General features: G+C 40.0%; 1 protein-coding gene across 2 annotated transcripts in view; it reads left to right on the top strand.

Moving 5' to 3' along the window:
- Positions 1 to 13,091, top strand: part of phf11 (PHD finger protein 11) — a 48,394-nt gene extending 35,303 nt beyond the window's left edge. For both annotated transcript variants that reach the window (XM_072260769.1, XM_072260767.1), the window contains 4 exons: positions 438 to 534; positions 2,263 to 2,388; positions 10,179 to 10,250; positions 10,518 to 13,091. In XM_072260769.1, the coding sequence (XP_072116870.1) occupies positions 438 to 534; positions 2,263 to 2,388; positions 10,179 to 10,250; positions 10,518 to 10,636 (414 nt within the window). In that variant the 3' untranslated portion in view covers positions 10,637 to 13,091. The remainder of the gene's footprint in view (positions 1 to 437; positions 535 to 2,262; positions 2,389 to 10,178; positions 10,251 to 10,517) is intronic.
- The last annotated feature ends 299 nt before the right edge of the window (positions 13,092 to 13,390 follow it).

The following is a 13,390-nucleotide window of genomic DNA, read 5'->3' as shown; positions in this document are numbered from 1 at the left end:
CTAACCCCCAGTAAGCCTTCAGTCTGAAACATTAACTCTGTTTCTCTTCCAACTGCTGTGCCCAATCATCTGCATGATTCCAGCATTTTCTCTTTATATTTAAGACTTGCACCTCATAAGAGAATCAACACATTTTGAAGTGGTACACACAGTTGATCAAAATTTACTTTTCAGCTAAGATGAGCATAGTCCCAAACTGTGAAATCCTAAGGAAAAGAGTGACTTCACAGCATATCGAAGAATAGTTTAATGACATTCTCTACCACCTCTCCATGTTGAAATTGTTTACTGTACTTATCATTGCAATTGGTGTCTATCAAATGCAGACGTGTCTTAAGGAAAATCTCCTGTGGTAGAGAAGCTGGGAGCTTCAGATCCAAACTCCCAAGTTAGCTGGAACACCCAAGGGCCAAGCATAGACTTTTGTTTTGTTACAGGAAGAAATCCAACAGAACATTGATGACGTGCAGCACCAAGGCCAGGACAGCAGAGAAGGGACTTCAGCTGCAATCAGAGAACCTTGTGAAGTATCAGGTAATAAAAGACAAACTACTGTATAGACACAAGAAATCCAGTCGTGTTGCTGCACTCCTGTTAATTCTGTAACTGCTCAAGGAGCTGTTACTGCTGTTTTGATTTGACGGATTTATTTCTAAAATAATATTTACAATATGTAAATTTAATAGCAGTTGCTGGGGTCTGGTCATACTGAAATCTGTAGGAAGTTGACAGATATTTTTGAGACATTTTTATTATGTTGCTTTACTACTAGATTTATACCCAGTAGCTCAATGTGTTGAACCTGTTGCAAATTTCACTGAATAAAGGGTTTGCTTAAAAATAAATCACCAGGCATCCTTTCAATAACATAAGCTGATATGAGTCAAGTGGTATTCACTTTTTATTCATCATATTTATAACTAATCATATTCTATTTTAGTTTAGTTATAATATTCCAAGACCAGTTCAACTATCAACTATTTCAACATGCAAGCAGCTTTATTTACTGAACTTCCTTTAAGCCACAATCGCTTCTGTTCACTTAATTATTGATAATCTGACGCAGCTTAACCCTTAAATACAGTTCATATTCTATACCTTCACAGTATGGTCTGGATGCCCGAGAATCCCCTCATAACAAGTGTCTACACCAAATTTTGAACCACAGATCCATTTAGAATGTATAAATAGCCTATCTGACATTAATAAATGGGTGATTAATCCTTAATTAATGTTTCAGAGATCTAAAAATCCATTTCAGTAGATACGGGTCAAATTTGACCCAGAACAGCCTCAATGTACAAAAATTTGTAGCACCAGTACAAAAGTATAAGGTTTTTAAATATTTTCATTTTTGTGCATCTTGGGTCACTTTAGGAAAAGTCATCAAATTTCGGCTTTAAAAAATGGCATTTAGGGTGTTTTTACTGTTGTCAAATTTGACCGGAACAGTATGTAAGGGTTAAACTTAGTGAAGGGAATATAGAAATGTATAAACTCCAAAGGGGAATTAAGGACGTGGAAAGCTGGAATTTGTTACACATTGTGACAGTGAAATCCTTGTTTCTGTCTCTCTGTCTCTCTCCCAAGTTTAACCAATAACAAGCCAGCATTCTGTTTCCATTATCTTTGGGATATGTGCATTCTTCCCTATAATTCTGAGGTTGCTAAATATCAGCCAGGAAGTACTTCTTTTCCTGAGTGAAGCTAGTAAAACAGTTTGTTTCATTTTTCTTTCAATTGTAAATTGGTGGCTTCATTCTCTCTCTCCCTGGCTGACACATCTTCTCCATTGAATTAATTTTGATTGTTTACTGCTGAGAAAGAGGCCATTTGACACAGATCATTCATTCCAATATTTATTCCCCTCTGTCCTGTTGGCCTATTTCAAACTCAACATAACTTTCAAATTTATTCTGCCCTGTCTTTACCTACTGACATCCAAGTTGCTGGTACCATTCTGTAACCAGCTGACCCAGCCCCCTGAATCTATCAAAATCTCTGGCTTTTCTCTAAACATCAAAGGTAACTTTCCAGAAAGCTCGGGTCTGTCCAACATGTGAGCACAAAAACCTTTGTCCTTCACCAGATGACTATTATGCTCCATTTTCTTTTTGTGTCTTTCCTTCTGTCTGGTACCTGTACCCGAGACGTAAATAAAGTGTCCTAGCATGAGAGTGCTTAGCAGGGAACCTGGCAAGCAGCACACACTATACAAGTATGTAATTTCTGTAACTAATAATAATTTCTGTATATCTACAGGACAAGCAGAGAAATTCTGGAAGATGTGTAAAGGAGCTCACTGTTTGGAGAAGATCTTCTTGACAATCCAGAAAGATCTGAACTCCATTCAGCAAAAAATAGCAACTGGAAGTGCGACTAGTAAAGGTTCGTTTGTAGTGAAATATGAAAATGTTTGTCTTTTTTCATTCCTTTTGTTCAATGAAATAGATTCTTGTTTGTCTACGCCTATCATATATTAGGGGCTGTTTATCATTTTCATTTTACCTGATGAGATTTCTCGCCCTTCCCAAAGTTCTTGATTTAAAGCCCCAAATCTATTTCGCTTGCTCACTGGTCTTAACAGAGGAGCATTCTTTAGCCCCAGCATTAATATTAATACCCCTCCCCTCAAAAAATCAACTGGCTTTCACCATTTCCTCAGCTGCACGTTCACTGTGATCTGTTGTCCCTATGCCAATGTGCACATGAATCAGCTGATAATCCAAAGAATATTCTGTCTGTGGCTTTGCTTTTCAATTTGTTTTTAGCCCCTCTCATTCCGGTCCAGCTCTCATATTTGTAGTTCTATGACAAAATGGAAAGCATTGACAATTATGAGCAGCTGCACAGACGCTCCCTGTCCTGGTGTGTATTTCCTGTATTTTATGTTTCTATCTCAGAACTCTCTGGCTACATGATTAAGTGCTACCATCCCATAATCTCAAGGTCTTCCACAATTACAAGATGCCATTAACCCTCCAGGGAGTGATCAACACAATCTTTAACTATCCATGTTTCATGCAGAGAGCAATATCTATTTCTTGTTTGAACTATAAATTCCTTTTTATTCCTCCACTCTACTGTAGTCTAATGGTCTGTTTCTTTTCCCCCTTCAATTCCACGTTGCGGCATCCTAGGTCCCCATATGTTCATATTCTGTCACTGGCCACACTGGAACTATTATCTCCTTGTTTGAAATATACTGATGTTTCCTCCCCTTTCTGACGCTTCACATGCACTGAAGCTCTAACTTCTTTGACCACAGGTCTTTGATATGTAGATCCCACCAGTAACAAGCTGATTGTAACCTTGGTGGTCCTCGCTATATGAACATGCTCCAGATGTGACACTACACCTATTATTCCTATCTAACCTTGTGTTCATATTTAATTATTTTACCCATTCAGTTTAATTATCTAAGTAGATGATCATGTTTATTTAGTAACAGCTGCAATATTTTTACTAATATTCTATAGTGCCTATAAAAAGTATTCACCCCCCCATAGAAGTTTTCATGTTTTATTGTTTTACAATATTGAATCACAGTGGACTTAATTTGGCTTTTTTGATGCTGGTCAATAGAAAAAGACACTTTTGTGTCAAGATAAAAACAGATCTCCACAAAGTGATCTAAATTACAAACGTTTGTAGTTACAAATATAAAACACAAAATCATTGATTGCATAAGTATTTCCCCCCCCCCACTTTAATATGACACACAAAATCATCACTGGTGCGGCCAACTGGTTTTAGAAGTCACATAATTAGTTAAATGAAGATCGTCTGTGTGCAGTCAAGGTGCTTCAATTGAATGTACAGTTGGCCATCCTTATTCGCGAGTTCCGCATGCACGAATTCAACCAACTGCAAATCGAGAAAACCCAGAAGTGCTCTTCCAGCACTTGTTGTTCGAGCATGTACAGGCTTTTTTTCTTGTCATTATTCCCTAAACAATGCAGTATAACAACTATTTTACATAGCATTTACATTGTATTAGGTATCATAAGTGATCTAGAGATGATTTAAAGTATACGGGAGGATGTGCGTAGGTTATCGTGGATCGGGATCGAAAAAAAATGGAAGTTCTCTTTCTAAGTAAGTCAGAGCAGGTACAGTACATCCGATATTATTTAATGTCAGTTAGTCAAACGTTTGTCTTGGTATATAGTATATATTTTACCTTTCTATGCATATAAAACACTTAAGAAACGTATGTTTCAGCGCCGGATTGGGAAACAGAAGTTCCCAAGTTTGATCCAGTGACAGACCACTCCCGAGCGTGCTCTCCATCTCTGCGGGGTTGATGTGAAGGATCAAAACCCCAAAAACCCAAGACCCAATAACTAAATCACTGCGTTGCTTAGTAATAATTGTAGCTTTAATCGGGTAGGCCCTTTCTCACTTTACCCTTTAAAATTGTTCCAACCATTGACCGACTGTAACCTAACGCGTTTCCAATGACCGATGGTGTTTCACCTCCTTCCGATCGCTTTATTATTTCCACTTTTTTTTCAATTGTGATCGTGATTATTTTCGTGAACAGAAACCCTGCGGATTTAGAGCTCAGCTGCCGGGTCCTAATGTCCACCGCACTGAAACAGGTTAAATAAGGTCCAGGGTTCCGCTGGGTCCTAAGGTCCACCGTATTTAGACAGGTTGAATAAGGGAATTGAGCATCCGCGTTTTTTGGTATCCGCGAGGGGTCCCGGAACCAATCCCTCGCGGGTAAGGAGGACCAACTGTAGTAAGAATACACCTGGATCTGGAAGATCCAACTGCTGGTGAGTCAGTATCTTGGCAAAATCTACACCATGAGGACACAAGAACACTCCAAGCAACTCTGTAAAAAGGTTATTGAAAAGTACAGGTCAGGAGTTGGATACAAGAACATTTCCACATCACTGAATACCCCTTGGAGTATAGTTAAGTCAATCATCAAGAATACTGCACAGCTGTAAATCTGCCTAGAGCAGGTCGTCCTTAAAAACTGAGTGACCGTACAAGAAGGGGAACTTGTGAGGGAGGCCACCAAGAGACCTATGACAACTCTGGAGGAGTTACAAACTTCAGTGGCTGAGATGGGAGAGACTGCACAAACAATAACTGTTGCCCAGGTGCTTCACCAGTCACAGCTTTCTGGGAGAGTGGCAAAGAGAAAGCCACTGTTGCAAAAAACTCACATGAAATCTTGGCTAGAGTTTGCCAGAAGGCATGTGGGAGACTCTGAAGTCAAGTAGAAGAAGGTTCTATCATCTGATGAAACCAAAATCGAGCCTTCTTGGCCATCAGACTAAACGCTATGTTAGGCATATGCCAAACACCACACATCATCGAAAACACACCATCCCTACCATGAACCATGGCAGTGGCTGCATCCTGCTGTGGGGATGCTTCACTGCAGCAGGCCCTGGAAGGCTTGTGAAGGTAGAGGGTAAAATGAATGCAGCAAAATACAGGGAAATCATGAAGGAAAACCTGATGCAGTCTGCAAGAGAACTGAGACTTGAGAAGATTTGTTTTCCAGCAAGACAATGACCCCCAAGCATAAAGCCAAAGCTACACAGGAATGGCTTAAAAACAACAAAGTTAATGGCTGGAGTGGCCAAGTCAGAGTCCATACCTCAATCCAATTGAGAATTTTTGGCAGGACCTGAAAAGGACTCACGATCCCCATGCAATCTGACAGAGATTGAGCAACACTCACAACACGCTGGAGGAACTCAGCAGGTCGGGCAGCATCCGTGGAAACGATCAGTCAACGTTCCGGGCTGGAACCCTTCGTCAGGTTCCCGCCCAAAACTTTGATCGTTTCCACGGATGCCGCTCGACCTGAGTTCCTCCAGTGTGTTGTGAGTGTTGCTTTGACCCCAGCATCTGCAGAGTATTTTGTGTTTAGAGATTGAGCAGTTTTGTAAAGAAGAATGGGGGAAAAATTACAGTGTCTAGATGTGCAAAGCTGATAGAGACCTATCCACACAGACTCAAGGCTGTAATTGCTGCCAAAGGTGCATCTGCTAAATACTGACTTGAAGGAGGTGAATACTTATGCCATCAATTATTTTGTGCTTTATAGTTGTAATTTATTTAGATCACTGTGTAGAAACCTGTTGTCACTTTGACACAATAGAGTCTTTCTGGTGATCAGTGTCAGGAAAAGACAACGTAAACCCAATGTGATTCGGTATTGTAAAACAAAATGTGAAAGCTTCCATTGGGCATGAATACTTTTTATAGGCACTGTATATGCGAGCACTGGCCTCAAAACCACAGTGTGGCCTGGTGGGTGTAGGGGTGTCGGAGCAGGTTGGCAGATGATACTGGGGGGCTGGGGGGGGCGGTCTAGACTGTATACACGCATATTGTGTCACTGTATTTTACTGGCATTCTACATGGGGCTTGTTGACTTGTATGTGCGAGGACTAGGCATCACGACTCTTGTACCCCATGAATGTGTTCTTGTGTGTGACTGTTGGTAATGTGTTTTAGCACCTTGACCCTAACATTGTCTCATTTGGCTGTAGTCATGTATGGTTGTATGACAATTAAACTTGAATTGAATTGAAAGAGCTGAGGTGTTGGGATCGGCTGCAGCTTAACTTTAAACGTTGGCTGGAGGGTGGGGGGGGGAATATTGCATAAAAATGTTTGACGTATCCCACACAATGATAGGCTTTCCTTGGTTCTCCACACCAGCATCCCCGTCTGGAGGTAGCCAATGGAGAAGTTGTTCCTCTGAGAGCATTCAGCCAAACAGCAAAATCGTGATACTTGTGAACTGCCTTGACTTCGGTGCCATGAAGTAATGGAAGCCCGTGATTTAACCAAACGGGGTTAGAGGTGTAGTGGGATCAGGTGACTGGTGAAAAGCTGATGATCAGGATCGCAAACCTATTGAGTGCGAGGTATCCGGGTAAAGAGAGAGGGGAAGGGTAAAGTTAGTCACATCGATGGGACAAGTACTAGCTGTAACAGTGGATGTGTTTCAGTAGGTGGAGAGAATATAAAATCAGGCTTTGTGGGATTACAGAGAATGCAGAAAGAAGAATTTCAGAGGTCAGTGAAAGTCGGGTAACTTTGATTTGTTGTTCAGGGTGTTAGGGACGGAAGTGATTTAAGCTTCAACTTCAGCAAAATGGAGGGTCATTTCACCACCATTACTTGTGTGGTTAGTGACAATATCAGATTTGCAGCGGAGATGAAAATGGAATTTAGTCAGTGTGTGGAAAAATTGACTTTGCTAATGTTGCTCCAGCTCCCAGTGAAAAGAGCCAGAGGCTAGAGGCGTCCAAATCGTTGCAATCAGCAATCTGATCTGGAGAAAGGGTACACTGCATGTGGGAAGAAGGAAGATTGGAATCCCTTTGAAAATCAAGAGTGAGGAAAACACTTCTCATGATGTAGGGGTCTAAGGGGATGAAGCTAACAGGGGAACAAAGGTGGAGATTCAGAGTGGATAATAAAAAATGGGAAATAGCAAGTTGTAAATAAGTTATTACTGTATAAAGTTCAAAAAATAAATTTTATTAAAGTGTGTATAGGTCATCGTATACATCTCTAAGATTCATTTTCTTGTGGCCATATTCAATAAGTCTACAGAATAGTAACTATAACAAAATCAATGAAAGACTGCCCAACTACAGCATTTAACCGGAGTGCAGAAGACAACAGACTGTTCAAATGCAAAAGAAGAAACAATAATAATAATAAATAAGCAATAAATATTGAGAACATGAGATGAAGAGTGAGCCCATAGGTTGTGGGAACCTTCCAATGATGGGGCGAGTGAAGTTATTCCCTTTGGTTCAAGAGCCTGATGGTTGAGGGGTAACAACTGTTTCTGAACCTGGTAGTGTGAGTCCTGAGGCTCTTGTACCTTCATCCCAATGGTAGTAGCGAGAAGAGAGCATGTCTTGGGTGGTGGGGTCCCTGATGATGGATGCTGCTTTCCCGTGACAACGTTTCGTGTAGGTGTGCTCAATGGTGGGGAGGGCTTTACCCGTGATGGACTGGACTGTATCCACTACTTTTTGTAGGATTTTTCATTCAAGAGCATTGGTGTTTCCATACCAGGCTGTGATATAGCCAGTCAATATACTCTCCACTACACATCTATAGAAGTTTTTCCAAGTTGTATGTATGCTGAATCTCCACAAACAAAGTAGAGGCATTGTCTTGTTTTCTTTGTCATTGTACTTATGTGCTGGGCCTAGGACAGGTACTCTGAAATAGTAACACCAAGGGATTTAAACTTGCTAACCCTCTCTACCTCTGATCCTCTGATGAGAATAGACTTATGGATCTCTGGTTTCCTTCTCCTGAAGTCAATAATCAGCTCCTTGGTCCTGCTGACACTGAGTAAGAGGTTGTTGTTGTGGCACCACTCAGCCAGATTTTTAATCTCCCTCCTATATGCTGATTCATCGCCACCTTTGATTCAGCCCATGACTGTGGTGTCATCAGCAAACTTAAATACGGCATTGGAGCTGTGCTTAGCCTCACAGTCATAAGTGTAAAGTGAGTAGAACAGGGGGTTAAGCACAGGGCCTTGTGGTACACCTTTGCTGATGGAGATCATGGAGAAGATGTTGTTGCTGATCCGAACTGACTGGGGTCTACAAGTGAGGAAATCCAGGATCCAATTGCACAAGAAGGTATTGAGGCCAAGTTCTTGGAGCTTATTGATTAGTTTTGAGGGGATGATAGTATTGCATGTGGAGCTGAGGTCAATGAAGAGCATCTTGATGTATGCATCTTCACTGTCCAGATGTTCCAGGGTTGAGTGAAGAGCCATTGAGGTGGCACCTTCTGTGGATCTGTTGCTCTGGTCAGAAAATTAGAGGCGCTGGTATCATTGATCAGCTTTGATAAGATGATTTATTTGCAGAACCCCTCTGCAAGTTTACAAGCTTACAGTCACTTGTCATTTTGTTCTCCCTGCCCGTTGTCACCTATACTAGACAGCAACTTTGAAGGAATAGTATCTTTACTCATAGTCTTCTGGATGCAACATCTAGTATAACAATTTAACATCGGAAGTAGATCCTGCCATTTTTCATTTCTGAATATCATTCATTTTGTTATTTTATCTCTTCTGTTTCTCACCTCATCAGACCTTTCTTCTCCTCTGTACTTACTTAAAACCTGCCCCTACGTCTTGCCAGTTACTGACTTGTAATAGCAACTGTTTCCCTCTGTCTCTTTTCTGTCAGTCTTCGTACTCATGTTTTTAAGCTTAGTAAAGGAGTCAAACTGTGGCTCAACTGGAATTGACGTCAACGCGTATCTACTGCAATCAAAAATCTGTCTAAAAGGAATGTCTTTCTTTTTCTTTACAAAATACTCTGTTGATTTTGTATCTTGTTATAATTTTTTTTAATTTAATTGCTATGAGGTCTGACAAACCATATACTCTGTGTAAATCTTGGTTTGACAGAAACTGCAATGCCGCAAGTGTTCCCCAAAAATATACAGACATGTTAATTGAAAGCCAGACACATTAAATGATCTCTCTCTCTGGGCCCCTGCAGATTTTAGTTAATCTAGGGCAATAGTTTGCTTGATTCGAACTGAATGTGCCCACATTTGGTGAAGTGCATTTTCTCCACTTGGGCATGTTTGGGTGGGAGTCAAGATCAGGGATTAGCCATTCAGAATGGAGATAACAACCTCAAGGGCAGTAAATCTTTGGAATCTTTCCTCCAAAAGTGGTGGAGGCTCAGCCACAGATCATATTTATTCAAAGTAGATTTATTATCAAAGAATGGATATATTATATAACCTGAGATTTGTCTGCTCACAGGCAGCTACAGAGCAAGAAGCTTGAAAGAACGTAGTTAAGATTTTTAGAAATTAATGGTAACAAGCCCATGCAGGAGAGTGGCAATGAGGAGCCAGCTGGCTTATCTCTGCCTCTGTATGTGAATCAGACAATTCTCAAGTTTACTGATGATTTTGAATTTAACTTGAACAGAAAAATTACTTCATTCTTAAGATTCAGGAAGTTTACACAATTGTACTTCCAATAAAAACAAAATACTCCAAGTCAGGTTAAGTAACAACAGTGAGGGAAGAAATGGTTAACATTCTAGGTTGCTAACTTTCCCCTTTCTTTGAAACGTGCTGTTTCTCTCATCGCGTATGCTGCTTGTTTATATTTACTTATTTACACTTTTCAGACTATGAGATTGCTTGGGCAATACTTCTGACTATGAATTCACTTCAAGACATCATGTCAGATTTTAAATCAGGTAAGAACCAACCGCTTGAACTCTGAACTTGAAACAGGAAGTGTTTCAATTCAGCACATCAGGTAACACCATTTGCAGAGAAATGTTAAGCTAATGCTTGTATCTTAAACAAGATATTAAAACATTTTGTACAGCCATTTGTGTGGAATATTTCTGTGCATAAATTAGCTATCATCTTTTTTAATCTAATCAGAGTTAAAATTACATTGGATGTGAAAGGTGTTGTATGGACAGATTTCACCTTTGTTTCTTTTTACTTCCCAACAGAAATACACCAAAAGCTGAAACATCTTGAAGAAGAAAAGTTAACCTTGCAGAAACGAGAGGGTCTCATTAAGAACTTGACAAAGTTAGCCCATTCACTGACTACGAAAGCTAAGAGATAGCAGTGACTGCTCCAAGCTGGTTGCTAAACTGTCTTGCTTCATATGGGAAACTATTTTTGTTTTGAGAAAAGCCACTGAGTGTGTTGACAATGGAACTGAAGTAAACCATGACTGCAGAGATTTTTGGGTTTTAAGTGCAAAGCATCCAAGAAAATATCTTGACTTCAGCATCACTTGCACTCAACTCACTCCAGAGCCATCTTTGACAAGGCTTTCCAGTGGAGCAGGTGTCTCCTGTATTAGGCAAGAGCCAGTGAATCTACACAATGATATACAAAGTTCTCTGATCTGATCTTTTACTGTTACTTAGGAGGACTGAGACAGACAATTGCAGAGCATAATATTTCCCCTCTGTAGAAATTCTGAGGACTGCGACCTCCCTGAGGAGCTGGCCACCGGGCTACCTGACCACGTGGTGCCCTGGAATCGCAGCTCATTTCCATCTCCAGTGCCTGTAGGTTGTCTTCCAGCCTGCTGTCCAATTAGCTACCCTAATATTTATCAATAAAAGTCCAACTCTTTGTACATCCTGCAGAAGACATTTAAACTTATATTGTGTTTCTTGCCAATAGGCTGTAGATAAACTTCTTAGAAGAACCCTTGGTCTGGGCCATACGATCATCTGCTGGCCAGACATAGCAACTGCTGAATTAACGGTAGGGCTTCCATTCTAAATGTCTACAGTCATATTTGACACAACTTAACCAAAATTCACAGCAATGCTTTTATATCAAAGTTCAACTAAAATGTACTATAAATGCAGAATATAAATAATGTTTATATACAGAAAACCACACTCTCATTCTTGTTAATGAGTGTCCTATTTTTTTAATGCTTATTAAAAGCTATAGGCTAAATGCAAATAGCTTTCTCCCATGTCTTTCAAAATAACTTTCAACATGTAACCTAGAAATCTACAACACATTACAAGCCCTTTGGCCCACAGTGTTGTGCTGACCATGTAATCCACTCTAGAAACTACCTGGGATTTCCCTAGCGCAGCCCTTTATTTTTCTAAGCTCCATGTACCTAAGAGGCTCTTAAAAGACCCTATTGTTTAATTGATAAACATGTGTGAATCGTAGATAACATGGCCACTCAATCCTTCTCCAGCAATTAATAAGATTATGGCTCATCTGATTGAAACTTCTCTTTCAATTCCAAATTCATGTCTGCCCATAGTAACCTTCCATCCTCTGCTTTTAAAAGACTTTTGGGGCCCTCAGAAGAAAATGTGCTTCAGCTCTGTCTTAAATGAGCACCCTCATTTTTAAACAGTGACACCAAATCCTGGATTCTCCCACAAGAGGAAATCTGGATTCCACATTCATCCTGTCAAGACCCCAATCACTTTTATCTCCAGCAGAGATTTTTTTAAAAAGTGCCTGGCCTGTGCAACCTTTCCTCCATAAAGTAACCTGCCCAATCCAGGGATTAATCTAGTAAAGCTTCTCCAAGATGCTTTTAATACATTTACATCTTCTCAAAATGACCGATCCTGTACGCTGTACACCTGATGTGGCCTCACTGGGTAACTAAAGCACACTATTTTTGTTTTTAATGCTCCCTCCTACCAATAAATGGCATTTTTAGCTTTCCTAATCTCTTGCTACAGCTCAACCGCAATCATTTGTAAATTGTGCACTAGGGCACCTACATCTCTGATTGCCAGAATCCCTCACCAGTAAATAATAAGACTACTTGGTTCTTTTTAGTATAGATTTTTTTAAAAAACACATTTTCCCCACAGAATACTGCATTTGCCAGATTTTCTGGACATTTATCGATCAATCTATTTTCCTTTGTAGCCGCAATGTTGATTTCAAAACTGATTTTCACTATCTTGCCATCAACAGCAATTTGGCAAATGTGCCTCATTAGAAGAATAATTTGTATAAATAGAGAGCCTAAGATGATCCCTGTGTCACACTGTACCTCCTTGTCTATGATAAAGAGACCCATTTATGTCTGCTCTGCTCGACAGCCAATAATCTTTCTCACTAATGCTACCTCCTATATTATTTTCCAGAATATTCTTTTAAGTGGCACCATCTCAAGTACATTTTGGGTATCCCTGTACAGTGGATCCACTTTACTAATGCAAAACTAATCAAACATGTTTTCCGTCTTAACAAAACTGTTGACTCTGCCCCCAACAATTTCTCTGACAGATTGTCAAGCTAACAAACTTGTATTTTCCTGTTTGTCTCATTCCAGTTTCTGGTTCTGCATTCAGGAGTTATGGTTGTTATTTTCTAATCTATTGAAATTTTCCTCAGTCTTAAAACCAATCCAGCACAGTAGCCATTTCTATTAAGAGCCTAAGATAAGCTTCATTAAATGTTAAATGTTTTGGGTTGAGGGGTCTTTGACCTGAAATATTAATTTCTAAACAAAATATTTTAATTCATGTAATTGTGCTTCTTAGCACAAAAAAATTGTACTAAATCAGCATGAGCAAGTTTATAAATTGTGATGCTAAAAGATCCGTGTTTTAAGTTTTATCCAATGATGAACTAAATTACAAACAAAAATTCTGCAGATGCTGGAAATCCAGAATAACCCATCCAAAATGCTGGAGGAATTCAGCAGGTCAGGCAGTATCTATGGAACTGAATGAACAGTTAACATCGTGGGCCAAGACCCTTGATCAGGACTGGAAAGGAAGAGGTGTGAAGCCAGAATAAGAAGGTGGGGAAGGGGAAAGAATAAGGTGACAGGTGAGGCCAGGTGGGTGAGGGAGGGGTGATGAAG

This window comes from Mobula birostris, chromosome 6, assembly GCF_030028105.1.
Source record: "Mobula birostris isolate sMobBir1 chromosome 6, sMobBir1.hap1, whole genome shotgun sequence".
NCBI classification, from domain to species: Eukaryota; Metazoa; Chordata; class Chondrichthyes; order Myliobatiformes; family Myliobatidae; genus Mobula; species Mobula birostris.
This window is presented reverse-complemented; position numbering and strand designations above follow the sequence as displayed.